Here is a 14,455-nt window from a genome sequence, read left to right as displayed (position 1 = left end):
TTCTGATTGAAAAATAATATTTGACATTTAAGTTTTCAGAGATCTAGTGTCTCACTATGTAGTTGAAACTTAGAGTCAGAGATTGTAAATTATATATGTATCAGAATCAGAGAAAGTATTTGAACGCAGGCCTCTCTCTGTTTTTTCTCCAAGCTCATTGTCCCTTCCACTGTACAGTACTGTTGTCTCATAACAATATGTACTCTTCATCTTAATGTATTTGTAAAATGTTTATCCGTGTTCAAGATTTACTTCAGATACTTAGCAGCTGTGTGAACCTATGCAAGCCATTTATTTGGCCTCAAGGGCCTTGTCTGTAAATTCGTGATAATAATAGCACTTACCTCACTAGATTGTGTGAGGATAAAATGATGTAATAAACATAAAACATCTTTCAAACCTTAAAGTACTATATAAATATTAGCTATTAGCTGTTATTTTTTTCAGAGGTACCTAGGTTGTACCATGGATAGAGAACTATAGCCAGAATTTGAAGTCCTAAGTTGAAAAACTAATGAGAGAAGCTGTGTGAATCTGGGCGAGTAGTTAAAGTCAGTTTACAGATAAAGATTATCTGTAAAATGGGAATAACAATAATGCCTACCTCCAAGAGTTTGTGTGCGGATAAAATGAGATGATATTTTAAAAATGTTTTATAAATCTTAAAGGGCTATGCTGATGCCAGCTGTTATCTGTTTTATCTCTAATTAGACTTATTTCTGTGAAGTTGGGGGATTGTGTATTACTTATCTTTGTTTTCCTGGAAGTCCTGAATAGAATTATGGTATTGAATAAATAGCTGTACAGAGATTTTAAGTTGGTTATCAGATGATTGTATTTTTTTCAATAATCAATAGTTAGTAAACATTTATTAAACACCTAATGTATGCCAGATATTATGCTAAGTATGGATACAGATAAGAAAAAGAATAACAGTTCCTGTCTTCAAGGAGCTTATAGAGAAAAAAGGGGCAGTATTGGAGATGAAACATATTGAGGTAGAAAGTGCACTGAGGGAGGACTCACGAGACCTGAGGCCCAGTCTTAACTTTGATAATATCATGTTGGGCAAGTTAATGTTCTTCTGTACTCATTTGTGAAATTAATATGAGCTGTCAGATTCTATCTAATTTGAAAACTTTTATAATACTGCAGAAAAATCCTGAACATAATATAATTGAATTTTGAAAGTGACTTAGATACATGCTTATATATGAGTGCTGAAGCTGAGATTTTCAAAACCGATTTTAAAAAAAGTTCCATTTGATATGTGACTTTGAGTGTATTAACTTTGTATCTTTTTTCCCCACTTAAAAATTTTAAAAACTTGTTTTAACCAGCAAAAACCTGTCTTTTAACACTCCTACCTCAAATTTCCCCCTTTTTTCCCTCATTGAGAAAAACAAAAGAAAAGAAAACCAAACCCCCCCTTTTTTTTTTTTTTTTTTTTTTTTTCCCCTCTCTAATTCTTCTCTTTGTCTAATTAGGAGGTGATTAGCATGTTTGTCTTTGGTCTTCTGGAATTGTAGTTGGTCATTAAACTGATCAGAGTTTCCAATTTTTGTATGTCTTTACCATATTGTTTTCATTACATAATTTGTTCTTTTGGTTCTTTTCACTTTACTCTGAATCTCTTCATACTTCCTTACCAGGTTTCTCTGAAATAATCTGTTCATCATTTCTTCTAGCTCAATAGTATTTCATCACATTCGTACATATAACTTGCTCATTTATTCCCCAATTTATAGGCACCCTTTCAGATTCCTATTCTTTGCACTGCAAAAAGAGTTATACATACATACATACATACAAATATACATACATATGTGTGTGTGTGTGTGTGTGTGTGTTGGTGTAATATCCCTGGAGTTTGTTTTGCTTAGGATTTATCCCTCCTTTAATCCACTTGCTCCTCAACATCTTCTCCACTTCCTTCCTATTTCTCTGTTAGTGAAACATATTTCTTTACTTTCTTGCTGTGTTCCTCACAATTTCATCTATTTATTTATTTATTTACTTTCTTTTGGTATTTTCCCATTAGCTTCTGTACCTTATTCATGTAATTCTCTCCCTCCTCATCTCCACCTCCTGACTTCCTTTAAGATTCAGCTCAAATTCATCTTCTTTACCCTACTGCTATTACCTTCCTAATTACCAAATCAGACTATATTTATCTTGTATGAACATAGTTGTTTACATATTTTTCCCATTTTAGAATGTGAGTTCCTCGAGGGTAGGGGTTGTTCTACTTTTCTTTGTATCCTCAATACTTGACACAGTGCTTGGCACATGGTAAATGCCTAATAAATGATAATTGACAAACACTATGGTTGTCCATATATACGTCAGCTTGGGTAATGAACACTCTTTAGTTACATTTTTTTCTTTGTGGTTAGTTATACTAAACCTTTTAAACTATTATGGATGAGATTCTACCATGTTCTAGGGCATATTGCAGTTATTACTGTGTTGTCTGCAAATGGAAATATTGTCTTTTAATTTCGATTTGTGCCATCCTTTATTATTGTTGCAAATTCTCCTGGTGACTAATTGCAAAATTGGGAAGAATTCCAGAAGTCCAACTTTCACTCAAAGTAAGTCTATCTCCAGTATCACCACCAAGTAATTATTCAGTCACTCTGTGAACACTTTCAATACTAGTGAATTCACTACTTGTTGAAGCAACCCATTCCATTTTCACTGAGCTCTAATCATTAAGATGACTTATGTCTCTTTCAAGTGAAGTCCTATACTCTCCACAAAAGCCCCATTGCTCATCTAGTCATCCCAACTTGTAACATAGGTTGCTCTCTTACCCTAGGTCTAATCTGTTGCCAAGATTATTTTTGTAATATCTCTCACATATATCTTCTTCTCTCTTCTGACACTGCCTTAACTCAGGTGCTGGCTCTCATGACCTCACACATTGACTGTTGTAATAGCCTGCTGGTTGTGTTCCTTGCAGTAAGTTTCATCTCACTCTGGTCTGTCTTTTATTCAGCTGTCAAAAGGATCTTAATAAGACTGACCATGTCACCATTCTACTCAATAAACTCTAGTGGCTCTCTGCCACCTCCATTATCAGATATAAAATCCTTTTTTTGGCAGAAGCTCTTCTTAACTTGTCCCTTCCCCCTTTCTGTTCTTCTTACACCTAAATTTCCTCTGCTTTCATTCTTTAATGCTTATAACTTACTTCTCTCAAAATCATAGAATCTTTAACAGGAAGATACTGTAGAGGTTTCTAAGCCTCAAACTAAGAGAAATCCTTTCTACAGCATCTATGAGAAATAGCTGTCCAATCTCACCTCAAAGAGTTACAGTGGAGGAGAAATTTTATCTTGTGCTATTGAATTTCACTTTTGGAAAACTCTAAATGTTATAAAGTTTTTTCTTGCATTGAGTTAAAAGCTGTCCCTGTGCAACTTGTTGTAAATTCTGCTCTCTGGGAATGAACAGAATAATTCTAATTCTTCTATCTAATATTGCTTCAAGTTCTTGAAAGCAACTATTACCATGTTCCCTTTAGTCTTCTCTTTTTTGTGTGAAACAGCTCTTTTATGAAGTTTGCATGTAGAAAAGTTTAGAGGACTTTTTGTTTGTTTGTTTGTTTTGTTTCTTTTTTTGGCCATTCCACTTTTCTGAAGGAGAGATGAAAGCTTATGTATTTAGGCTTCTAAGTGATGCAGTGCATAGAGTGCAAGAATTGGATCAGGAAAGCTGAGTTCAAATTCTGCTTCATTCAGTCATTAAATATTTATTAAAAGCTTATTGTGTGCCAGTCACTTTGCTGAGCAATTATGCATCTGTAATCCTCTATAAGTCATTTAATATTCCATGTCTTAGTTTCTGTAAAGTAGGGTTAGTAGCATTTATCTCTCAGAATTTTTATGAGTGAAAAGAACATGTAAAAGTGTCTTGTGATCCTTAAAGAACTATGTGAATGCTAACTGCTATTATTATTATTGTTTTGTTGCTATTATTGTTGCTAATATTATTATAATCACCTTTAAATTCATCAGTTTGCTCTTGGAAAGACTCTTCTTGTGAATCCATGTAGAAGATGGTGAATCTTTTCATAGAATGCCTAACCCCACACATATAAATCTGGATTTGTGGGATCCTCATTATTTACTCACTATGATACAAGACATGTTGCTATTCTAAGAATAGAACTTCTTTTCTCATTCTCTTGATCCAGAATAAGATATTTATATTTATTTTTTCTTTCTTTGGCCTACAGCCAGTTTTCAGCTCATTGAAACAAATTTTCTCTTTTCTCTCTCTGGGTTGCACTTATTAGTGTGTGACACATTTCATAGCATGCTTGGTGAAAACTGAATTGCATACTGTGATATTCTCTGCTTCTCCATTTGCTAAACGTTATCATCATCAGAGAGTTTTGCAAGCTAGTCAGTTATAATGACTTTAAATCCTAGGAAGACATTAAGCTCTTATTTTTTGTCCTTCAGATTTCCATTCTTTAAGTGAAGACTGTGTTTGTAGTGTACAAGTCAGTAGAACCTTGTTTGAATCCAGATTTTTTCATTTTATTTACCAGATATATGATCTTTGACCAATCACTTTTATTGCTCAGAACTTCACTTAGCTTGTTTGTAAAATGAAGGTAATCACACTTCAGCTATGAGTTGTATAGGATTATTCAATCTAATTTGACTGACTAATTAAACATCTACCAAATAGATCCAAAAAAAAATCATTAAGCATTTCTAGCACCTTGCTAAATCAAGGAAAAAACCTCCAAAAAAAACCACCCAGTTCGTTTTTTAAGGGAGTATGTGATCAGATTAAACAACAACAACAACAACAACAACAACAACAACAACTGATAAATAAATGCAGCACTAATCATTCTAGGGAATGTGGAGGACACTGTGCAGTGACACAAAGAAAGGAGATAGAATGTAAAATTTGAGGAACAGAGGGTAGGCCAGTTTGACAAGTAGATTGTTTGATGGAGAGTAATGTGAAATAGGACTTGAAAGGTAGGCTGAAACCAAACTACAGAGGGTTTTAAATGTCAGGCTCAGGAATTTTTATTTTATTCTAGTGACAGTAGAGAGTAACTGAAGATTTTCAAGCAGGGAATGACATTGTCAGATCTAGGTTTCAGAAACATTCTTTTGTCATTTTTGTCAGATTTGGGCTTTGGAAAGATTATTTTGGTAACTTTGTGGAGAGGAGAGAGACTTGAAATAGCAAAGCCAATTAGAAGACTGTGTAGTCTACACTAGAAATGATCCTGACCTAAAGTATGATAAAAACTTTATGGAAAAGAGCAAAATAGAGGATAATAGATTGAAATGTGTAAAATCAGATGTAGGGTTTTACATTTACAGGCAGCTAAGTGGCGTAGTGGAAAGAGTGCTGAACTGGAGTCGGGAAGACTTGAATCGAATTCTGCCTCAAACACTTTTCAAGTGTGTAACTCTGTGTATATCACTTAACCTCTGTTTGCTTTAATCCACTGGAGAAGGAAGTGGCAAATCACTGTAGTGCTTTTGCCAAGAAAACCTCAAGGATAGCATTGGCCTACTATAGTCCATAGAATCTGGACTATAGTCCAGTTGGACACAATGGAACAACATCCTGTCAAGTCCTGTGTAATTGTGAACTGTTTCCTAGCATTTGGTATAATGTACCTTCCTCTGGAGAGTTCAGAACTTTTGATAGATGTCTGATGGTATGCACTAATGCAAATTATGAAATGATTCCAATGTTAAATAGTCATTAAATTGTATTATACATCAGGGATTTTACTTTGTGCTGATGATAACATATGCATAATGTTAACAAATCACATAGTTCCTACAGTCATGGACTTAGGTGATAATAGATTATAAAATGTAAATGTATGTGCATAAAAAATTTATAAATTAGATTTTTTTGTGGAGTTAATATTTTCCCTGATATCAGCTCAATTCAGTAAATACTTATTAATCATAGAGCATCTGTAGCATCTGCTTTACAGAAGCTTGCATTCTAGTGGTGTTGTTGATATTTCAGTCAGGTATGACTCTGTTACCCTCTTTGAAGTTTTCTGGAGAGAGATACTGATTGTCATTTCCTTCTCTAGCTCATTTTACAGATGAAGAAACTGAGGTTAAACAGGGTTAAGCGATTTGTTCATGTGTCCCACAACACATGAGTGTTTGAAATTGGATTTGAACTCAGGTCTTCCTGCCTCTTGCCCTACCATTCTATCCATTGTTATACCTACCCCTACCTCCATTACAGTAGGGGGATATGCACAACTAACTATGATCCAGAATGGAAAGTTTTAAGTGAATTATATAGGGACAAAATAAGTACTATGGGCAGGAAGACTATTTCTGATTTAAGAAATATGGGTCAAATAAAAGTACCTAAAGGAAGTGGCAATTTGAATTGTGACTTGAAGTGTGTGTAGGTTTTCATTTAGGCTAGAGATATGAAAAGAATATCTTCTAGATGAAAATCTCAGCAAAAGAAGAGAAGTGAGATAACATGTAGTATATATTGTGACTTACAAGTGATGTAGTTTAGTTAGAGAATCAACTACATTGATTAATTTCTATGTATGAAACATTTGGATCAACAAATTAAGAATCAAATAAGCAAAAGTATTTTGTTTGAGTCATTCCTGTCAATACATTTGCTTTCTGATTTACATGACTCTTCTCTAATTAGTGTTCTAATCTTGCTTTACTCAATTCCAATTAAATGTAACATTTAGAGGAGCGTTATTTGGTTCTATTTTTAAGCTCTTTAAAAATGCCAGCAGTTTCCATATTGAATTTTTAAAAATAACTTATCTTTGAAAACATTATTCTTCAAACTGTGTTACCATTAGCATAATTATATACCAAATATGGTCTTATTTGTTCTATATTAGTATTGATTCAAATTTCTAACAACTTAGGTCTTTTACCGGCAATTCCAACAAAGATTTATTCTGCATTTATTATACTTCAATTATTAAATGAAGTGACATTTTGTAGGAATGATCAAATAGGAGGAAGTGCTCATGTTCAATTATTATGTTGCTTTCCTTCCTGATCGTACATAAAAACTCCAATGTGCTATTTCTTTAGATGCTTTTTTGTGCCAAAATTCTATGATTATGATAGATCAGAATCAGTCATTCATTTACTTCATTTAATATTTCTTAATTATCTTCTATGTATGGTGCACTGTGCTCAGTCCTTGTGGAGATAAAGGATACAAGTGTTAAATGAAGCTCAATTTCTGCTCTAGTATATACAGAAAGTATCTTAGGGGAGGAAGCTATTTAAAGCCAGTATGTCAGGTGATTATACATCAATGTACCAGGTGACTATGTCATTTCGTAAAATCATAGGATCTTCCTAAGATGACCTCCAAGGTCATCTCACTTTTTTTTTTTTGAAACATGAATGCCTTTTACAATAGGTTTTTCTGCTTGAACTTATTTAGTGATAAGAGATTCATTGCTCATAAGGCAAGCATTTTTTTTCTCTGTTACAATTCTTTGGTTACAAATTTAAGCTGAAATCTGAGTCCTTGTACGTCTTTTCTAGTTCTCTCCCTTATATTTCAAGTATTGATAATTCTTCTGTACTATCCTATTCAGTGGCAATAATCATGTCGATCTTAAATCTCTCCTTCAAAGTCTTTGGTTTGTGGTCTGAAGGTATAAAATGATGAAATAATTTTAATTAAGAATATCTCATTCTGAAAACTCCTTTTGTAATTTATAAATGTTATTAATGCTTATTTTCCCAAGTATAGTGTCTTAAGAATATTGGGAGCTGTTTATGGTACTTAGTTTATATATCATGCATATTCAGCAGAAGTTATGAGCTGGATTCTCATTAGGGTCAGGAAGGTCCATTTTGCCCTTTAACAATTTGCTAAATTTTTAACTCTCAAAATTTATCTTACAAATCCAGGCTGTTGGGGAATATTCTCCCTGAGAATATGGAAGAATTAGCACTTGTCTAGAATACTGCTCAAAAAGCAACTCGGGATGCATATGCTCTGTTGAATGATGATTCTGTAATATGTTTACACTTAAAGGACATCATGATAGTCTTGCTTTAAAAAAAAAAAAATCCACATGCAATCAATAGACATTAACAACCTCTTGTATACTTATGTGATTTTGCTAAGTGCCAGGTAGTTTGTTGGTATAATCGTTAGTATTCTGGGCCTGGAGTTAGGAAGACCTGATTTCAAATCCAATTTCAGACACTTACTAGCTGTGTGACTCCGGGCAAATCATTTAAGCCTGTTTACAGGCTCATCTCCAAAGTGATCTGGAGAAGGAAATGTCAAACTGCTTTAGTATTTTTGCCAAGAAAATCCCCCAAATAGGGTCACCAAGAGTCAGACACAAGTGAAAAATGACTGAACAACAACTGGGGATATGAAGACAAAATAACAGATATCCCTTGATCTCCAGCAATTTATATTCTGTCAAGGATGCAATAGTTACATAGATAAGAGAATAAAGGTTTTGACAAAGGCTTCATTTCTAAAATATATAGAGAATTGACTCAAATTTGTAAGAATTAAAGCCATTCTCCAATAGATAGTTAAAGGATACGATCAGACAATTTTCAGATGAAGAAATTAAAATCATTTCTAGTCATTTGAAAAGGTGTTCTAAATCACTATTGATCAGAGAAATGCAAATTAAGACAACTCTGAGGTACCACTACACGTTTCTCAGATTGGCTCTAAGATCACAGGGAGACAGTGATGGAATGTTGGAGGGGGTGTGGGAAAACTGGGACACTGTGAAGTGATCCAGCCATTCTGTAGAGCAATTTGAAACTATGCCCCAAATGCTATCAAACTGTACATACCCTTTGATCCAGCAGTGTTTCTACTGGGTTTATATCTCAAAGAGATCTTAAAGGAAGAAAAGGGACCCACAGGTGCAAAAATGTCTGTGGCAGCCTTCTTTGTAGTGGCAAGAAACTGGAAACTAAGTGGCTGCCCTTAGTGTGGCCTGGAAACTAAGTTGGAGAATGGCTGAATAAGTTATGGTATTTGAATGTTATGGAATATTATTATTCTATAAGAAATAATCAACAGGATGATTTCAGAGAAGCCTGGAGAAACTTACATGAACTGATGCTGAGTGAAATGAGCAGAACAAGGAGATCATTATACACAGCAACAACAAGATTATATGATAATCAGTTCTGATGGATGTATTAACAATGAGATGATGAGGCTAGTTTTAATGATATTATGAAAAAGAGAACCATTTACACTCAGAGAGGACTATGGGAACTGAGTGTGGACCACAACATAGCATTTTCACTCTTTTTGTTGTTTTTTGCTTGCATTTTACTTTTTCTTATTTTTTTCCCTTTTGATTTGATTTTTCTTGTGCAGCAAGATAATTGTATAAATATGTATGCCTGTATTGAATTTCACATATATTTTTACCATGTTTAACATATATTGGATTACTTGCCATCTAGAGGAAGGGGTGGAAGGAAGAGGAGGGAAATTGGAACACAAGGTTTTGCAAGGATTGATGTTGAAAAATTATCCATGCATATGTTTTGAAAATAAAAAGCTTTAATTAAAAAAAGAAGATTTGGACAAAAAGATAAGAGAATAAAAATATGCAAAGTAGATATAATGTAATTTCTAGGTTTAGGGAAGCATTATTTTCTAGTGGTAGGGTAGCAGGGTGGGGGGGGGTAAGATCAGGGGGAAAAGACAGATTAGTCTTTAGAAAGGATGTAACAGAATCATGAAACAGGAATGTACTTCGCGTGACAGGCACAGCATATATAAAGGTATAGAGATGTGATAGAACGTGCAAAGATATACTGATAGGACATAGGATGTTGTATAGAGACAATAGCACATAGGGTATGTGACAACTTTTATTTTAGAATTTGCACAGGGCAGTGAGGTGTGCAGTAAGCCTGCGAAGTTAGGCTAAAGACAATTTTGTATTCCAAATACATTAGTTTTCCTTTTGGCTTTAGGCAGGGGTCCTCAAACTTTTTAAATAGGGGGCCAGTTCACTGTCCCTCAGACTGTTGGAGGGCTGGACTATAGTAAAAACAAAAACTTTGTTTTGTGGGCCTTTAAATAAAGAAACTTCATAGCCCTGGGGAGGGGGATAAACGTCCTCAGCCACTGCATCTGGCCCAGCCATAGTTTGAGGACCCCTGCTTTAGAGGAAAGAAGAAAGGAAGGGAAAAAATGAAAGAAAGAAGAAAATAGGCATTTATTAAGCTCCTACTACAAGCCAAATGCTGTTCTAAGAGCTTTACAAATATTATCTCATTTAATCCTCATAATCTCTGGTGCTTTTTTTAAATCCCTATTTTACAGTTGAAGAAACTTAGGCAGACAGAAGTTAATTAACTTGTCCAAGGACATAAAGCTAATAAGTGTTTGAGGCTAGATTCGAACCCAGGTCTACCAGCACTCTCTGTTAACTAGGGAGCCATTGAAGCTTTTTAAGCAAAAGAGTGACATGGGTTGACCTGTGCTTTAGGGGAATATCACTATTAAAGTTATGTGTGGGAGGAAAAAGAAGATAAAGACTGAAAACAGACAAATTAGGAGTCTATTAGAATGGCCTGGGTAAGAGTTGATGAGAGATTGAATTAAGGAAATGGTTGTGTGACTGGCTTATATAAGAGATGTGAGAGAAGAAACAGCAAGACCAGGGACTGATTATGTAGTGAGAAGGAATGAAAAGTTGAGGATTATTACAATTTTGAAAATATGGGTAAATGGGAAGATAGTCATGCCTTCAGCAGGAATAGGGAAATTAGGAACACAGTTCAGTTTGAGGGAAAAAGAAAAGTTTTCTTTTGAAAATGTTGAATCTTGTGGGATGTCTTCACGGAAAGATTCTGTAGGAAAAAGAATGAGTAGGACTGCATGTATAGATGGGAGTCTTATTCGTAGAGATGATACATGAGTCCAGGGAAGCTAACATACTCACCAAGACAAAGGGAAAGAGTATAAAGAAAAGATACCAGCACAGATACTTTAGGCACACCCATAGTTAGGGAATGGAGCATTGATGATGGTTAATCACAGAAGACCCAGCAGGTAGCTACACCCATATTATTCCGTATGGCAATTTTTATCTCATGGTTTGTAATTGTTCCTTCATTAGTAAATCTTAAATTAGTTCTTACAGCATTATCTTGATTTCTGTTGTTATTTTATAACCTTTTCTTTGGCTTTTATTTCAGTGGGTGTGATGAAGGGAAAAAAAATCATCAAACTTAAAAGTAGAAGATCCAACTTTGAATTATTTCTTTTCTACTTGCTGTTTGTGGTTTTGCTCAAAGTGATCTTGAGGTTCTTTTCAGTTCTTGTGTTTTATAATCATCTGGCAGTGTCTTAGCCTTACTTCCCTCATCTGTAAAAAGACTATAATAATATTTCTATTACTTACCTTCTAAAATTATTGTAAAGAAAGCATTTTGTGGTAGATACAAATGTGAGTGATTATCATCATTATTGTTATTTATTACTTTGCTAAAAATGATTTTATCTGTATCAGTGTAATTCGTCATGTTTAATTTGAAATTGAATGGGAAAAAGTTTAAATGTTTTTTTTTTGTTGTTGTTGCTGTTCCATTTGAAACAATAGGCGTGTGAAACTCTTGAACCTCCCAGCCAGTCTTCGGCCCCAGAAAATGAAAAGCTTACTGGGTCAAAACATGTCAGCTAAGAGCCCCTTCATTTACTCTCCAATTATTGCACATAACCGTGGAGAAGAACGTAGCAAGAAAATAGGTGAGTAATTTTTGCTCTATGAATCATGTTTTGGGATTTGCATTTTCTTCATCCTTTTTTTTCCCTCCTTTGATTTGAATGAGTGGTACTGTACATCCATTCCTTTGTAGGACCTTCTACAAGGTCTAACAAGCCTGTAAGTTATTGATTTATTTCTTCTCATTTTCCTCTTTCTTTATGCTCTCGCCTTTGCTGACTCATTAGATCCTGTGGATTTAATTATTATTTTTTGCAGATGACTTCTAGATCTCTATATCTAGTTCTAGTTTCTTAGCTCTGGCCCTTTATCACCAACTGCTTATTGGACATTTCTAACTGAGTATTTCATGAGTAAATCATTATCTTTCCTTTCCAAATCCCAAGTATAAATATTTAGGTTTAAAATCTTAGTTCACTAACATAGAATGATAGAGATGTAGGTAGACAAAAGCTCTTGCGAAAAAGACCTTTGGGTTTTAATGGGGTTGGGGTGACTTGGCAGTTTGACAAAAGAGCTAACCTAGTTGTCTCAGTATGCAGAAATGAGAAGTCCAGTATCCAGAATGAGGTTCAATTCCTAGAGGAACTGCCATTTAAGTTGAGTTTCATGAGATTTATTACATCCTGGACTTGGATTGAGCAGTTGAGATCCTCTAGTTCAATTTATCACTTTGTAGATGAAGAAACTGAGGTACAGAGATGTTAAGTAACTTGTCTGAGATTATACAGATAATAGCAAAAGACATCTCTTCCAACTCAGAGGTGTGGCTCCCAATCCATAACTTTAATTATATTTATATATTATTATTTTTATTAATTTAGTATTGTGATTATGTTTAGAAGGCACAATGACAGCTTCAGAAAGGACAAGAAATGTATTATTCTAGTTTAAATGGTAGAAGGTACTCTGAGATATATTTAGCAAAGTAGTGTTTCTTCAGATTGCAGTGGACCTTCACTGATAATCTCATTTGATAATTTTGATATACAAGTTCAGTAGAGCTGTATTCTCAAGCAAGGCATATCAGCCTATTTTGGGCTCAAGTATTATCAATGGCTATTCCCTCTCATATTACTGAGCCTAGTTCTCCATGTTCTTCTGATTACTGAAAACAAAACAGAAGGAATTCCAACTTTGTATCCCCATTCTTTCAATTAATGCAGAAATGAGATATGGCTTCCCAGAACTCACACCCAAATTAACAAGTTCTATGAGAAGCAAATTTAAATATGAACAGTGAAGTTGCAGAAATAAGGATATATTTATTAAGAGGTGAATAGACCATTTACTTTGAATAGTGAGGAAAAAAATCAAAAGGTTTCTTTCCTTTAAGATTTTACTATTATATCTTTTTTCTAATTATTTCATGTGTGTAAATCTTATTTTACATGAAATTCTATGCTCCCTGAAGACTAAGATGCTTGCTTTCTTCCTCTTTCATATTGTTCCATAGTATCTGGGGGCATATCTAATGATTAATAATATCTGCTTATTTGACTTTGATTCAGGAAGACAGAATAAGTGAGGTATGAGACAGAAAGACATCCTAATGAGAACATCAATTTCTCTTATTCTCAGAGTGTTTGTTTTAAGCTTTTAAAAGCATAATTAGTCTTATTCTTGAGACTTTTTTTCTCTTGAATTTTTTCAATTAATAAACATATATTTTCTCTCCCTCCCACCTTTCCAACTCCTCCCTTGGGAAAAAGAAGAAAAACAAAATTTTAATGATAAATATGCATAGTTAAAACAAATTCTTATATTTTTCGTGTGTGTGTGTGTGTGTGTGTGTGTGTGTGTGTATTTCATTCTGAATTTGAATCTATCACTTTTCTGCTTTTCTGTTAGGAGAGGAATAATCTATCTTGTATTATTAACCTTCTGGAATCAATTGGTTACTGTATCAATGACTTATTATGTTCAAAATTGTTCATCTTCACAGTGTTGTTGTTATTGTAGAAATTGTTCTCTTATTCTCTTCACTTTGTATCAGTTCATACAAGTAGTGTCAAGTTTCTGGTTCAACCCAGGACTGGGACCATTTCTTTCATAATGTTTTTTAGGGTGTGATAATATTCCATAACATTTACCTACATACTTTGCTTAGCTATTCCTTAGTGATTTATACCTCCTTAGTTTCCAGTGTCTTACTACTGCACAAAATCCAAATCCAACAACCTCCCCCCCCCCCCAACCCACACACACACCATCTCCCAAATTCCCTTTTCCCCCCAACTTGATTTCTTTGGGATTTAGGCCTAGTAGTAGTTTTGTTGGGTCAAAATTGATGTATAGTTTATTGCTTTAGGTATAAATCTAAATTGCTTTCCATGATATCTAGACCAATTCTTTCTCTACCAACATAATAGAAATGTTGCTGTTTTTCTATAGCCCCTCCAACATTTTTCAAGGATTTTCTTGGAATCTTTGATGACTTAATAACTTTGAGGTGGAAACTCAGAGGTGCTTTAATTTGCATTAAATGCTTGGGAATGCTATTTCATAGAGCTATTGAGAACTCAGATTTCATCTTTTGAGAACTGCCTATTTATATTTTGACCTACACTGATTTTTCTTAAATTTGGGAGCTAATTTTGTTAACAGAAGAAAAGTTAGAGAGCAGGTTACACCTAGAAACTGTTGAGCCACATGACTGGGGAGTGTGGTTACCTGGGTGGTTTTCCATAGATTTCTATAATT

The 14,455-nt window shown here is 34.2% G+C and overlaps 1 protein-coding gene across 3 annotated transcripts in view; it reads left to right on the top strand.

Annotated features, from left to right (window-relative positions):
* The window catches only part of TRAPPC9 (trafficking protein particle complex 9), a 955,484-nt gene that overhangs the window by 155,596 nt on the left and 785,433 nt on the right, over positions 1–14,455 (top strand). For all 3 annotated transcript variants that reach the window (XM_031955139.1, XM_031955089.1, XM_031955202.1), the window contains one exon: positions 11,630–11,775. In XM_031955139.1, coding sequence (XP_031810999.1) covers positions 11,630–11,775 — 146 coding nt within the window. The remainder of the gene's footprint in view (positions 1–11,629; positions 11,776–14,455) is intronic.

Source organism: Sarcophilus harrisii, chromosome 1 (assembly GCF_902635505.1).
Source record: "Sarcophilus harrisii chromosome 1, mSarHar1.11, whole genome shotgun sequence".
Classification (NCBI taxonomy): Eukaryota; Metazoa; Chordata; class Mammalia; order Dasyuromorphia; family Dasyuridae; genus Sarcophilus; species Sarcophilus harrisii.
Note: the sequence above shows the minus strand (reverse complement) of the source record. Positions and strands in the feature narration are given on the sequence as shown.